Source organism: Anser cygnoides, chromosome Z (assembly GCF_040182565.1).
Source record: "Anser cygnoides isolate HZ-2024a breed goose chromosome Z, Taihu_goose_T2T_genome, whole genome shotgun sequence".
In the NCBI taxonomy this organism is placed as follows: Eukaryota; Metazoa; Chordata; class Aves; order Anseriformes; family Anatidae; genus Anser; species Anser cygnoides.
Window position 1 is genome coordinate 81,910,849 of NC_089912.1, and position 16,007 is coordinate 81,926,855.

The following is a 16,007-nucleotide window of genomic DNA, read 5'->3' on the forward strand; positions in this document are numbered from 1 at the left end:
AGTCTAGAATCCTTGTTTCTACTGCTAGCTTTGGAAGTGATGGCTTTTGCAGAAGTTAATAAAACATGTAAGTGAACTATATACAGTGCTGGTCGGGGTTTGGGACAGATTCATGGACCCCTGACTCTCAGACTGTAGTCAAGCTTCAACAGCTCCAGCCTCCAGAAGATTTCTCTGGTAGCCATGTGGCTGCTCTTTATCCAAAAGTAGAGTGCTGGTGTGAAAAGATGCATTCGGGTATAAACACCCATGTTAAACACTCAGATGAGTCTAGCCTTATCTCACTAGAGCAGTACAGAGCTGTTTCTGGTCACCATTGTGGCCTGTCTCTACTGTTCTCCTGAGAAACTGGAACGCTGTGGCAGTCTGCCATTTAGGAGCATTTCCCTGATAGATGAGCAATGTGATGATGCCTCATTTAGTTGCTTGTGTTGTTGCTTCCTCCTTTCAATCCCCATGCAACCCACATGGTAGTGGCAGAGAGGGGACTTCATTGCATCTGCTCCCCACATGTGCTAAACCAGAAGGCGGTGAACAGAAGGTGTCACACATTGGAGCTGGTCCCAAGCAGGATGTGATTTGTTTAAGCCCAGTTTTGCTCCCTGACTGAAGTTTCTTTCTGAAAATTAGTTATAAAACCTGTCACAGTTGGTTGTGCAGCTCAGCTAGGCCAGCAACATGGCTGGAATGAAATGCATTACTTGTAAGCCTGCAACGTTTATAAATCCAAAAGCACAACACTAGATAAACAAGGACCTTCATGATACAGATCTCGGCTTTAATAATCCAGCACATCTGTCACACATGTGAAGACCTCCTCAGCAGGAAAGCAAACACTTTGAAATCTCTGGGCCTGTTTGAAGGCAGCCAGTTGGGAAGAGTGACTCAGGGCAGGGGAATGTGGGGAATGTCAGGAGGACAGTGCAATGCAGCGGGCTGCAGGGCAGGAGGAAACTGCTCCTCTGCTTCCTGGGGTCTCTAAACACAAGCACACTGATGTGTTGCTGGGAGTCAGGACGGATATGGTTTACAGCAATCACGTGTGTTATTATGAAAATGGAAGTTCTTAACAGTAAAATCCAACAAACGTGGCTGGTGCCAGGTGATAGTGAGGTGATGTCTAAATGGTGACTACAATCAACTTTGCAGTGTGAGTATACCACAGGCAGGTTCCTGGGCCAAGAGCATGGTGCCCATGTGTTTGGAGGGAAAAGCGGGTGAGACAGGAGACTCTACATCACCGGGCAGCATTACCAACACAGTAAATAGGAAAACACCTTTTCTTCTTTCATTGGTCATATAGAAAAAGAGCTGAAATGTGACCTCAGGAGATACATCTTTGCTGAAGTAGTCTAGTCAGGGAAGGAGAACATCACTTCCAACAATTATCAATTACTCACGAAGCAATGTGTGTAGCAGAGTGTCACATTATGTGGCTTCAGTGGCTTCCAAGGAGCCAAAAAAAGTAAGTTGTGTAACTGGTTATGAGGTAAGACAGGTAATGGTTATGGAACATGGAAACATATGTACATTTTTACACCTGCACTTGTAGTTCTTCTGCAACATTTTCTCTTCGGAATAAATATGAAGAATTTCCAGAAACATTTTTGCTTGTTCAAATACCTGTGGTGCAATTTAATACTAAGTCTAGAGATATTTTTTATGTAAGTCTTTGCTTTCCAATATGATGAGCACATTCAAAGACCTGCTTTCTGGTAAACTAATAAGCCCTGATGGATTTCTGCAGATATTCAGGAACAGAGACAGATTGGAGATTAAATGTGAATGAGAAGGAGAAATCTGTCAGCTCCTGGCACTAGTCAAGGTAGTTGTGTGCATTTGTTCCCAGAGTACCTTTTTTCAGAGTCAAATACTTTGTAGAGCTGGAAACAGTCTTTAATTGTAAGGTCTTTTCTATGGCTACAAAACGTCTCAGAGTACACTTGCAGATCCTCAAAACAGCACCAGTTACAGGAAAACGTTTGTACTGAGGAGAAATGTATTTTCCATTGACCACGTTGCTGGACTATTTTTGTTTTGCAGTGGGGAACACCTTGGGAGACTCTCCTGATCATGTTCCTAGGATTTGGACCCGTGACCCATTTTGGGTCAGGTTGAATTTCAGACCACTTACTTGTATAAAAGAAAACCAAAGCTCTAAATGATGACATACAAAATGTCGTTGTGTTCTGCCTCGCATTATACACATAGTAGAAAGGGATCCTTTTCTTTCTCAGGCTCAAGAGCACCCCTGTTTATTTTATTGAATTGCTTCCATTATGAGAGTAATTGCTGCCTTTTTTTTTTTTTTAATGGGCTGCTCTACTAACAGTTTATTCAGTTCTTTCGCACAATTGCTGCTTTTTGGGTTCCTGCTTTCCAAAGAAATTATCTCATCCCTCTGCAGATGTCTGTAACGTAAATCATCAGAACAAGGCCGGCTATACCCCCATTATGCTCGCCGCTCTCGCAGCTGTGGAAGCTGAGAAGGACATGAGGATAGTGGAGGAACTGTTCAGCTGTGGGGATGTGAATGCGAAAGCCAGCCAGGTCAGCCAAATGGTTCACAAGATACCGTTCCCACTCCCGTGGCTTTTTACCTTTCCTTTCGTGTTCGCTTCCCCACTCAATTGGTACTGCTTTTGTAGTACCAATGCTTTTGCTTTTTGCTCTCAACCTCCATGGTCTCTTGATATTTATATTTTTGATTGCTGTATACATAATGGATCCATGGAAGAACACTTGAGCATCAGGTCTAGATGTCTCCTATTAAAAAAAAAAAATGATATGAAAGAATCATTACTGGATTTTGGGAGGCATTTACGAGTTCTGCAACATTTTGTTCTTTCCAAGGAACTCCAGATGTCTGGAAATGGGTATGATGTCTTTCATTAATGTAATAAATAGCTATGCAAATGTGGGATACATTATGTGTAAAAGGTATTCAAATAATGACAAGCAGAGACTTGATGGTCCTATATAAAGTAACGCTTTTTTTTTTCTCCCAGAAGAAGTACAATGCCAACAACAACAACAAAGCATGCATGCTTTGCCACTGATTGTCTGTGTGGTGATTTGTTTTTTTTCTCTTCTTTTTCTGCAGGCTGGCCAGACTGCACTGATGCTAGCTGTGAGTCACGGGCGGATAGACATGGTTAAAGCTCTGCTGGCCTGTGGTGCAGACGTCAACATCCAGGACGATGAGGGCTCTACAGCTCTGATGTGTGCTAGTGAACACGGACATGTAGAAATAGTCAAACTTCTGCTGGCTCAGCCTGGGTGTAATGGCACCCTGGAGGACAACGTGAGTTGCCTTTCCAGATAGCTTCTCCACTCCAGAATGTTTTTCTAATTTAGTTTTTGGACTCATTGGAGAGCTGCTGAAATCTACTGACATGAATCTCAGACTCACAACACCAAAGTACCAAATGCATGAATCCTGTTTTGTGGTAGCAGCTGCTGAGATTATTTGCCTTGCTGCCTTTGCTTTTCTAACAGACCTACCCAGTAGCAATTTTTGTAGTTAGCTGTATGGGTGTGCAGTGATCAGAAGAGAAACCATTTGCGAGTTCATGGTAAAACATCCTTCTCACTTTCCCTCCCCGTCTCCTAGGAGTCTTCCAGTTTTCAGTTAGGACCTTATCTGGTGACTTAATGGCCTTGCTGTATTACTTTTCTGTGTCATGGCAAGCGTCAGCCCTACAGTTCTCAGAGGGTGTTTGCTCAGTAGGTACACCACGACTTTCAGGAGTACAGGTTGGGTCTGCCAGTCATTATGCCACATTGCTCTGACAATAAACAGATGCAGGGTGCGGTCTCAGTGCCAAGTGAGACAGGGGCATATTTCTTGTTTGCAGAGATCACTGCAGCCTACACCGTCCTTGAACAGAGATTTTGGTCTGTAGAGTTCTCAAGCTGGAAAATGTTGACTTAGCTGGTTAACAACATCACTTTTTGGGTGCATTTCACTTCTTCCTGTTGCTTTCAACTCCTGAACGCTGAAGTGGAGCCTGGGTTTGGGATTTCACAGAATCACAGAATCGTCTAGGTTGGAAGAGACCTCCAAGATCACCCAGTCCAACCTCTGAAATTGGGAGGGTTTGAAATTTGAAATGTGGGAGGGTTTGTGTGGTTATGGGTTGAAACTGTTGTAGAGAGGCAGAGGCAACATTTCTGTTGACTCACCTGCTGCAGAAGCCTCCCTCTGCCTCTTGCCAGCACTTTGTAATGCCTGCCTGAGGGGAAATGTAGGAAGGCTGTGGTGTAACAAACCCTTTTTAGGGCAATCCTGGTTACTGCAGCCTGGATGCTGTTAGCACTATTAATTGTGTCAGTAAGTCTTTATGGGGACATGGTATTTAACTGTTCTGGTAGGTAGTTTATAACGTTTCCCAAGCAAAGCTTGTCTGCCACTTACTCATTTTGTAATGGGTTTGTGCTAAGAGAGTCCGAGATTTTTAGCATTCCCCGAGCTGTACTTAATGCAACTGACACTTCTCCAGACAGCATCGTCAGTAGTGATCTGAGCTTCATACTGCTGATGTGTGCCACTCTGGTAGTGGTTCACGTCTCTCTTTTAAGAACCTTGTTGTTGGTGCTGTTGATTGTGGAGTATTTGGCTTGCAATTTGTTGTTTTTTATGTTCTATTTCCCTGTCTGCACAGGGCAATTAGATTTCTTTATAGTTGCTCCCTGTGTTCTCCTAAGAAGACTTTCCACTTGAATGCTGTTCATCATTTCCCATGCTGGAGAAAGGGTCTGGAGTTCCCTTAAATTGGTTGTGACCTTTCTAATACCAGTGATACAGCAGTGTCTGGAAACTGTGCTCCACTCAGAGAGCCAGCCTAAGAGGCAGTCCCTGTAAGAGGACTTCTCAAATGGGGCCAAAACCCAGGCGGTGGACCAGCAAGCCACTGTGATATTTGTGCTGAGGTTGTAGCTGCCTGCCTTGTAAGTTAAATGCCAACAGAGAGCAGCGTGTTGTAGCTACACGGCACCTCAATTTCAGGAAGGGGAGGGCAGCAAGGAAAGCAGAGTTGGGGTTATGGCAGGTTCCTACAAGAGTGCCCTCTGACAGCTCGGAGGTTCACATCACAAGTTGTCTGACATCCCCTTCCTCACCCAGGTCTACAGGGAAAACAGTAGGTTGAAATTTTGAATTTGAATTTATTAACACTGGTTTCAAATAGATTGAAATAATGTGAAATAAAATGGATAAATAACTGAAATAAATTGAAATAATTGAATGAAACCAGTTTCAATAAATTCAGAAAAAGACTCATTGCTTTCAGCAAAAACACTCTTTGCTTCTAGCAGCCTCAACAATTACGGTTTCTGAAAGAAATAGTATCTCCTGAGAAACTGAGGTGACTATTGGACTGGGAAAGCCCATTTATTGGTAGTCAGACTGCCATCAAGGAGCATTTAGAGCTATGAATGGAAGTGTTCTTAGTTTTAATGGGAGTTATAACACAATAATGATCCTCATAACAACAGTTATAATACTTGAAGAGCGTTTAACCCTCCTTTACCTTCTCTTCCACTCCTCACTGACACAGTAGTTTCTCTCAGACCAATCTTCTGAAATCACTGGTCTTTCACAGCTCTGCATGTAACGTGTGATAATGGTGTGCTCATTCTTGCTCAGCAATAATCTAGTCTTCTTGTTGAGAGAAATTACGAGGTCTCAGACAACTGGACTGCCTCATAAAACAGCAGCACAAGGTTTGTTGTCACTTAATTATAATAAAAGAAATTGAACAAGACTCTAAATTAACCCAACTGTCTGAGCAGTAGGACCTCCTCTTCGGTAACTTCCCTTCTCTGTGAGCCGATGAGGCTTTAAGAGACCTGTGAGAGGACACAAACACTAATTCTCTTATTTCTTCTTCTTTTCTCTCAGGATGGCAGCACAGCACTTTCAATAGCCCTGGAAGCTGGACATAAGGACATAGCAGTTCTCCTTTACGCCCATGTCAACTTTTCCAAAACACAGTCCCCGGTTAGTACACAACATCCTAGATATTTTGAACAGTTTACATTTTAACTTGCGTCAATCCAAGTTAAAACTTGAATGTTTTAGTAAAACATGAACAAAAAGGGAAACCCGCTGACAGCTGTACAGCAAATGAAATTTCGAGTTTATTCATGGGATAATTTTATACTGGTAAGTGAAATGTACATTTTAAAATACTTACTGGCTGCAGTAGCCTGATCCCTGGCTGAAGGATACCTCCTCCTCCCTTGTTGCTGGGGGTGAAGATAGCTCGCTGGCAGGGTTCACACAATATGGCTAGCATGCAGAGGTATTCTTGCGTCATTGTAATACTAATTATTGACCTGGTCGTGAAAACAGAGTTGTTTCTGGAGTTACAACTGTCCTGGATATTCAGGTAAATATCCACCTGTTCCTGCATACACGACTCAACCTCCTGATAAACTGCTGATAAATGCTTCACTGTCTAAACAACGCTCTCTCGATCAGTAGGTTGTATGATAGTTGGTACTGTACTTCCCAAAATGGGGAGGAAAAAAAGATTAATTTTGCACTTAAAGGGAAGGGATTAAACAGAGAGCTTGTGAGTGCTGTGTTCTCATTTGGCAGACTAAAATAATTTCCCTTTGATTAATTGTTCTTTCCTCTTTTCTAGGGCACTCCTAGGCTTAGCAGAAAGACATCACCTGGTCCTACCCACAGAGCAACATTTGAGTAGTGGTGTGTGAATATCTGTAAAAATCTTAATGCCATCTTCAAGCTGCTAAATGTTACTGTTTTACTGAGACAGATACTGAATGTAATTGTCTTGTGCCTGAACTCACCAGCAGAGTGAAAGCAGAGATCTAGTGCTAAAGATAGAAAACTACAAACTTGAAGCAAGCATATAGTGAGATAGCACTCAGCTGAGAGCCTTAGCCAGAACTGTTCTTTTGCTCACCTACTCATCTTTCCATACACTGGCATAAATCATGTTTTCTTTGCTATAGATTGTCCTTCCCTATGTTGTATACTGCCTAAAAGGTCTAAAGCTATCCTTGCAGGGGTCCCAGTGGCTTGTTTTTAATTGTTCTAAAATATTTATACTTACTGTGCCTAGACTTTATCACAGTAACATTCTGATAAATTTCATTCCAACACGATTTCGATGTTTTTAATCATTTTGAAATTCAGAAGTTGCAGTTGCTTAAATAGTGAGCTCCGTGGAGCTTGAGCTGGTGGGTAACTGGGTTAGATACTGGGGATAGGTCCTCTCATGAGGTCAGAAGTTCACTAAGTAACTTGTTGCTAATTGGGGATAATGTATAACTTTTTATGTGAAAGATAATAGTATCTATAAAATTAACTCACACAGTATTTTCAACATTTTATATGCCTTAATAATTAAAAACTACATGAAGAATTACATGTCATGTTACCATATTTTTATTAACTGTGTCAGTGTATAAGCTCCATACATGTTTATTGGAGAGTAAAATTAGAGGTACCAGCTGTATATTCCCCTTGAGTGGAACTGAGTGTAGTTCTCGGTGCATATTTATGGAACGCTATTACCTTGTCACATTCACTTTAGTCATGTGTATTTAAATGTTTGAAGTGCCTTAGACTCTTGCCATATTTTCAGAATAAAATTTCATTATGCTGTTTTACTCCTCTCCTGTTTTACGTGTGATTTGTCATCATCCAGAAATGCTGCAAGCGACACCTGCAGCAGTGAAACAGGACAGATGGGTAAGTCAAGGCAGGAGGACTGGATCATTCAAACCCTGGGGGCTGCTCATGCAAACAGCATCATGGCCCGCATTAGTATTTTTCTGCAGACTGGAAGGAAAAGCTTTGCCCAGGACGGTCTGCCTTCACTGATCTTGTGCTCGCAGTGAAGGCTGGACCCTTTGCTGAACTGGGAGAGAGCTGGCCTCCCTCTCCTGCCTGGGTGAGGCATCACAGGGAGGCACTGAAGGACTGCGCTCAAGTGGTTTGACCTAGGTCTCTGCATAGTTGCCAGCTGAAATGAAAGCCTTTGGGCTTTGTCTTCCAGGGGTAAATGCCTCAGCACAGCAGTCCCAAACAAGACCCTTCACTTAGGCCCTTTGCTTTGTCAGCTACTCGCAGTTGGAGACAGTTGGTGCATGCTTCCCTATGTGTCCATTGTCACCAAGGGAGGCGCCTCGAACCAGCTGCCACAGATCCACAGCGCAGCACTGTCTGCCTGAGAATCGGCCACACATACAGAGTACATGACATCAGCATGGGCTTCCTAAGAAATTTAATGTTCACACAGGAGCTGGGTGGGCTTTGGTTCAACCCTCCCCCGCTAAAGCACACTGCTGGAAGAGCTGGTCCCCTTGGACATACTGTTTCCCTACCAAAAACCCCACAGCATGATTTGCAGTCAATGAAGCCTGTGCCTGGGGAAGCAGCACCACTGACAATTCCCCCAGTGTGTGCTTCAGCGCTGGGAGGGGGAGCTCACGTGCAGCAGCTGCAGCAATAGAAGCCATGGCCTGGTTAGACTGGGAAGTTTCTGAGGCTTTCCAACACCCCTACAGCTACATCTTCCCCATAAAGGTCTCAGGAGAACAGACTCAGATGCTCTCATTGCTGTCCGAGGCCTGGTTGGGTCAACAAGGCAAAATGTCTCCTGATTTTAGAACTGTTGATCTGCCACCTCTTGTACTATTTGGACTTCAGTTTGCTTTCCAAGAGTTAATTTGTTCCTGTCCTTACGAGTCTAAGGCACATGCTGTGATGGTGTTAAATCAAGCTGATGAAGTGGAAAAAAAAAAAAAGGATGACTGCCTTAATCTCTCTCCAGAACTTGTTCCTTTGTTCTAATTAATGTATTTTTAATTTCACAGAAAGTCCTTTATTTATTTATTTATTTATTAAATCCATACTTGCCTGTATCTAATGGATTAAAATCTTGTTTAATAGAGAGACGTTGTATCACCAGGTCACCAGGTCAGAATTTGGACCGGGGACAGGTTTCTACTTTCTGTTACACCGGGAGTATAACTTTTATTTTGCACTGGTTTTACCAGCAACCACTTAGTTGTGCTTCCTTAAGGAAATAAGTAGTCATACTTTTAGCGCCGACTTATATCTCATGACAGCAGTTTTAAAGCCTGTAGATTACGCTCCAAAGTCTGACTTTGTTAAAGAGTATGTTGAGTCATCTGACAAAGTCCTCCTCTATACAAATACAAAATACAAAAAATACAAAAAAAATACAAAGTCTCTGTATTGCTGCTGCAAATACCTTTCACAGTAGCATGTCCAACACCTCTTTGCCACCAAAACAGTTTTTCAAACAATGATTTTTGGTGCTGTACTACCACACTGCTACAGTGGTTCATTTGCATACATGCATGTTTGTATATATTGTAGCCTGAGGCTAAAAAGGATTTGAAACACCTGTTAATTTAGATTTCCAATTAGTGGGCCATGATTCTTGTGATCTGGATTGGTGCAAGTCCGTGTCTCTTCCACCACAGCTCGATGGGAGTCTTGGGCACGCAATCACCCTAGAAGGGTTTAAAATAACTGGTTCCATGACTTAAGTGTGAAGTGGCGGAGAGTCACCAAACATAACTTTATACGTCTTTTTACCTGAAGATAAGCATAAGAAAAGCTGGGTGGACCATGCAGTGGTAAGGAGTCAGCTTGAAGGTCGCACCCAGAGGGTGGTGGTCAGTGGCTCTATGTCCACATGAAGGCCGGTGATGAGTGGTGTACCTCAGGGGTCTGTCCTGGGGCTGCTAGTATTTAATAGCTTTATTACTGACATAGACAGTGGGATCGAGTGCACCCATTTTTTGGGTGGTCCTGTGCAAACAAAGGAGTTGGACTTGATGATCCTTGTGGGTCCCTTCCAACTCAGGATATTCTATGAGTCTATTGGTATTTTGCCAAAGTCAGGGAATGCCTTCTGTCATCTGACCTAAAATTCTGTGAGGGGAGACACAGTGGATTGAGCAATATAAGCAACTTAAATAAATAAATATATAATAACAATAATTACTTAGCATTTTGTTCTCTTTGATGGCTCTCCTGTCTCCAAGAGGTTAACACCTGAAGCAGCTGACACTGTGAAAGTCAGGGCTTTCCCCAGGAAATAGTTAGAAGGATCCTGAAAACATTTAGACCCACCAATCCCCTCTGCAAGCCAAGTTGAATTCCACCTGCTAATGCTGGACAGGTGCTGGGATGAAGGGTTTTACCATGCATACCAGCTCTGACTTGAATTCCCCCTACACACTCTCCCAGGCATTTGTTTTTCAATTCAGATCAGATGATGATCGACTCTCAGTATATCCAAGAATGATATTGTCGTCACCTTTGAACTCCAACTGTCAGTGAATATATAAAAGCTCTGGCACTTTTTCAAGGCCATAAAGAACTTCACTGTTTTTTTTTCAGTTATACTGTTACACATTAAGTGAGGCTGAGTGCTGCTTGCAATCACCCTAGCAGATAAGAAGTGACGGTTACCAGAACTGAGTTTTACTGTGATGGAAATTAGCCTACAGACTGTTGATCTAAATGCAATGACTAAAGAAGGCATTTTTGCAGGACATACTTTTGGAGTTTTTATCTTCTTGATGCAACTGGAAGAACTGAAGTTATTCCAGAAATAGCTTTTATGTCTGTTTCTCCTGGTGTCTTATGCTTTTGGATGAGAAGTCTGGCTGCTCTGAGTCCAGTTCAGCCATGGTGTGAGTAATGCAAGCCTTGGCGTCAGTCCCTGACACACAGGACTGGCTCTGTTTGCTGGGATGGAAGAGGCCCAAAGGCTACAGACGTCCTCATACCTTTGAAAGGCAGCAGCAGATCTGGCCAGCTCAGCGCTCACACAGTTCAGCTGTGAGCAGCTCTCTTCACTGGGTTCTGTGGCTGTATGCAAGTCTGTAAACTTTATCTTTGCCTGCATCCAGATTCATCAACAGAAAGCTTGATGACAAACCTGCCCTGGCAAAAAGGAGAAGCATCAAAACAGAGGCTGTGTCCCCAGGGTGCAGGGCTAATATAGGTGCTTTGGTCTGCCCTTGAGAGGCAACAAGAACTGGAGGAAGGAGGTCAAGGAGCAGTGTCAGAAAACATGCACAGAGGGTTTTGTATTAAACATTTTTAGAAATGATTATAAAGAGATTAGAGGAAAGGGGATCCCAGATTCAGGTTTGTTTCATAATCCATTTTGGAATTGTGAAAGTGTTTGACCTCACTACTCACAGCCTAATGCATGGTGAAATCAATGAAAAAGTCTCCACTGATTTCAGTTGAATTTGGCTGCTGTGGCTCTCTGCATGCATATGTTGAACTGAAGTGTCCATTCAGAGCTCATCCAACTGGTTGCTGCCCATTTCTGCCAGCTGCTGCACCTTCTGTTTGGCTGGTTTGGTATATCATCCAACAGATCAGTACCTCATTGCTTCTCAACAAGTACAAGAGAGAGTGCTCTCAAGCAGCAATTGCATGCTATCAGCAAGAATATTTGGGAACACCTGAATAAGATATTTTGCAGGAAACAGTATAACTTTTTTTTTTTTTTTTGGTAAAGATGATTGTAGCAACTTATTAAAAGTGTTTGTGAAAGAGCACATCTGTTTTCCTGCCAGGTTTTTAGGCAATGGGAACAAAGCACGTGAGTAAATCATGCTGGAAGCAGTACTGCCTTACGGCTGTATGCATACATTGGTCAACACATCACATGGTTCTTTGTTATAGGTGATTAATGAATCCAATGCCTCAAAAACTCTGCTGGAAGTGTTCTGCTTCCTTAATGATGTGCACATCCAGCTTTTCACATTAAGAGAAAAAGATAAGCCTTTTCCCCAACGCACACACCCACTCCACATATGATCCACCCCTGATGGATGCTCATGAATGAGCAACAAGAAAAAATTTGAGTTTTCAAGCAGTTGCTACCTGTGAGCACCTGCAGCCTTTCAAAGGATGGTGCCAGGCATTGCAGCAAGCTTGATGAGCTTTATTTTTCTGTATCATTTTATCCACCTGCTCCTTTGCACTGTTCTGCTGCCCTGGTTGAGTGATATTCTTTCCCCTTGGCCACTTCTCACTGGGAACAACTACTGTGCATTTTCTGTTTGGTTAGCCAACACAACCAGTGCCACCAAAGATAAATTGCCTTTTAAATAATTCTTGCTATATAAAACTGCCCTTCAGAGACCTCTGCAGTAGAGATCTGTAAATAAAGGCATCATTATACTCTTAACTGAGGATTATTAAATACATTCAGCCATGAATAAAAAAAGTCAATCTCCTTGTCTTCTAGACATAACTACAATTATTTCCAGGATTATTGCTTAGATAACACAAGGGGTAACATTTTTTTTTTCAAAGCAGTGCAGAGGGTTTTGTATGAGCTGTAAATGCTGATCTGAATGGGAGTAGAATAGAGACATTTCTAGGAGATGTACTGGCATTTTTTTCTTCAGCTTTTCACTTAATGGCTTTAGCCACAGATGCAGAAAAACCCTTGCTGCATTTCCCATAGAACTTTGGCTAGCCAGAGTTGAAAGTGTAGCTCATGTTCCCCCAGTAACATTGACATTCCACATTCAGCCACACTAATTTCCCTGAGATGAAGATAAGCCATTTCATTTGCATACCAGGGCAAAGAGGCAGACTACTTTTTGATGGCCTTCATATCACACCGTTCTTTAAGGCATGAAAAGCCACCTGCTGTCTGTGGCGGTCAAACTGTGATTCCCTTTGCATTGCTCTTGGACATTTTCTGGGCCAGATAAGCAAATTTTCTCTAGTCCTCGGGGTGACTGAGACTTGTAGGCCTGCCAGTTACAACCCTGTGGCACTGGGGAAGTGTGAGCAGGCAGGAGCTGGCCCAGGAAATGGATTCCCCACACAGTGCAGTCATTCTTGCAAATTTGTCATGAGAATTTTCCAGTCCAACCACATATATCTGCTCAGAGTCTCTTTATTGTGGTGGTTTAATCTGCAGGAGGTGGTTTAATAGCAGGAGGAGCAAGAAGCATGTTAATTTCTTCCACAGTGGATGCTGATCTGGGAGGTGTGTGAATGGAAAAGCTATACAGAGAGGTTGAGAGACATTAGAAATATGTCTCTCAACATAATAAATAATGTTTATTTATCTCATAATAAAATGAGATTTGGTTTAGGAAAATCAGACAAACAACTGAGGAAAAATAATGCATGTTTGTAGGAGTGGGAGAAAGAAAGCTGTAACATGGAAAGAGAATTTGTCTGAGAGTACATTAAAGAAGAGCTGGCAGTGCAATGAGAGCAAAAATGGTCCGTGCATTACTTTTTCAGTTCTCTTCAGGTGGAGCAGAGGGGCACCTGACCCTGAAGGTACAGTGCAGCTTGGCAACATTTCCAGTCAGTGTCTCCCAAGGGACACGGCTACAAAGGCTGTTGCCATCAGCCTGGCCAAAAACAGTTGCTAACAAGTTGGAAGTTGAACTTGAGGAAGAAATTTCAAAGGATGCTTATGTTTTGCTAAGAGATGAGTCCTATGTATAAGGAGTGTAAAACACTCCCTGGTATGCGATTGTGGAAATAGTGAACAGTACAGATGATTTCCAAAGGGGCAAAGAGATACAGCTAAGGGTGAGAAAGCTCTTCAGGTTAGCTTTGCAAACATCACGTTTTAGTTCTTGAAATGCCTCAGTGAGTTTTCAAATTAATGTGAGCTTGTTGCCATCTCTGTCTATGTGTCATAGGATAATTGTACATTCCGGCCTTCATACAACAATATGAGTTTTGGCAAAACTGGGTCATCAACAACAGACAGAGCAGACACACACAGATACATGAAATTGAGCATGTATGTTTGCACATTTCTGAAAACAGGCTACCGGTAAGAATTTGCATCCTGCCTTTAATCCATGTGAACGAAATCATCCGGTGCCTTCCCGTAGCGTCCCTTGTGTCCCCCGGGGAGCCCAGCCGTGCCACCAGGGCCAGCAGGGTCTGGCTGTCCCTCGCGGCTGCCTCTCGAGTGAGCTGTCCATGGAGCAGGGAGACCTCTACAGACAGGATAGATCCAACACTGCTGGCATGCGTTCGTAGGAAAATAACCAGAGTTACTGGCTTTTTTTTTTTTTTTTTCAAAAGAAGAGGGGGAGAAGAAAGTATGCTGGAAAGTAAAAAAAAAAAAAAAAAAGGCTCACGGGTTGAGATAAGGATAGTTTAATAAAAGGCAAAAGAGAGGGGGGAAATAAATAAATAAAAAAGCACATCGGGAAGAAAAAAAAATTCTCTGCTTCCCATTAATGAGCAACGTTCGGCCACATCCCAGGAAGGAGGGCCTCAATACACACGCAGTTGTTTGGCAGAACAGACGTCTTCAAAACGAGAGCCCCCCCTGCCCCACTCCTTCCCCTTTCCCACCTTTTATTGCTGAGTGTGACACCACAAGGTAAGGAATGTCCCCTGGTCGCTTTAGGTCAGCTGCCCTGGTGATGTCCCCTCCCCACACCTTGCCCACCCCCTGCTGGCTCTGGAGGGTTTGGAGGGAGTCTAAGAGACACAACAGGGGTGCCATCGGCTGCTCCAGATACAGGTGCAGGCAGAGCAGCTGCAGGGAAAGTTAACTCCATCCCAGCCAGACCCAGTACAACAGAGGATCTTTTTACTGTTCTGTTATTGCTGGAAGGGACCCACAAGGATCATCGAGTCCAAGTCCTGGGTCCCCAGAGGACTACCCCGAAAGTCAGACCATGTGTCTGAGAGCTTTGTCCAAAGGCTTCTCAAGCTCCAGTGGGCTCGGTGCCATGACCACTGCCCTGGGGAGCCTGTCCCAGTGCCCGACCACCCTCTGGGTGCAGAACCTTTCCCTAACCCCCAGCCGGACCCTCCCCTGTCCCAGCTCCATGCCGTTCCCTCGGGTCCTGTCGCCGTCCCCAGAGAGCAGAGCTCAGCGCCTGCCCCTCCGCTCCCCTCGTGAGGGAGCTGCAGGCCGCCATGAGGCCTCCCCTCAGCCTGCTCTGCTCTGGGCTGAACAAACCAAGGGACCTCAGCCGCTCCTCATACATCTTTCCTTCTAGACCCTTCACCATCCCTGTAGCCCTCCTTTGGACACACACAGCTCAGCGCAGAGCAGGACAATCCCTTCCCCCAACGAGCTGGCAGTGCTGGGCCTGATGCACCCCAGGGTAGGGCTGGCCCTCCTGGCTGCCAGGGCACACTGCTGGCTTGTGTTCAGCTTGCTGTCGACCAGAAATCCAAGATCCCTTTCTGTGGGGCTGATCTCCAGCCTCTTGTCCCCCAGTCTACACATATAGCCAGGGATGCCCTGTTCCAGGTGCAGAAGCTGGCAGTTATTAAACTTCATGTGGTTGGTGGTTGCCTAGGCCTCTAGTCTGTCAAGATCTCTCAACCCTGAAGAGAGTCAACAGCTCCTTTCAATGTATTGTCATCCACAAACTTACTTAGAATACCTTTAAGTCCTGCATCCATGTAATTTAGGAAAACATAAAGTCTTGGTCTTAGATAATTATTTTTTCTAACTTAATTTTGAATTAATTGCCTGCTGCTTTCTGCTGGAGTTTTGTACTTACAAGGAGGCCCAGCAATATTCTCCTGAGATCTGGGATCAGGAGCTGGAAAAATGCTGTGGCCTCTGTCCCAGCGTTGCCTTTGGAAGGGAAGGAGTGACTACTATCATTGCAAAACAACTGCTAACAGAAGTGTAAGCTCCACACAGAGAGAAAGACACCATGCCATGTAACCCAGCACTAAACTGTAAAACCTAAAGCTCCTCTATCATCTCAGCATGGAAGAAGTTTAGGAGCCTGACATTACCTTCCAGAAAATCGCAAGGAGTGGCTTATTATTTTTTTTGTCTTTTGAGACTGGTCTAGAAAATATGAGGAGGGCTATCCAGGAGACAGGCTTTGTGATCTACCTCTGCTCTAGGAATTAAACTTTCCCTCTCATTAAAGGATGATTTTCTGAGGACTCTAATAATCACTTGCCATACCAGATGGTGACAGAGACACATTTCTGGTGC

The 16,007-nt window shown here is 43.7% G+C and overlaps 1 protein-coding gene across 4 annotated transcripts in view; it reads left to right on the plus strand.

Moving 5' to 3' along the window:
- The window catches only part of KANK1 (KN motif and ankyrin repeat domains 1), a 127,599-nt gene extending 119,955 nt beyond the window's left edge, over window positions 1-7,644 (plus strand). For all 4 annotated transcript variants that reach the window (XM_066987889.1, XM_013192146.3, XM_048051706.2 and 1 more), the window contains exons 10-13: window positions 2,408-2,550; window positions 3,104-3,304; window positions 5,903-6,001; window positions 6,651-7,644. In XM_066987889.1, coding sequence (XP_066843990.1) covers window positions 2,408-2,550; window positions 3,104-3,304; window positions 5,903-6,001; window positions 6,651-6,713 — 506 coding nt within the window. In that variant the 3' untranslated portion in view covers window positions 6,714-7,644. The remainder of the gene's footprint in view (window positions 1-2,407; window positions 2,551-3,103; window positions 3,305-5,902; window positions 6,002-6,650) is intronic.
- The last annotated feature ends 8,363 nt before the right edge of the window (window positions 7,645-16,007 follow it).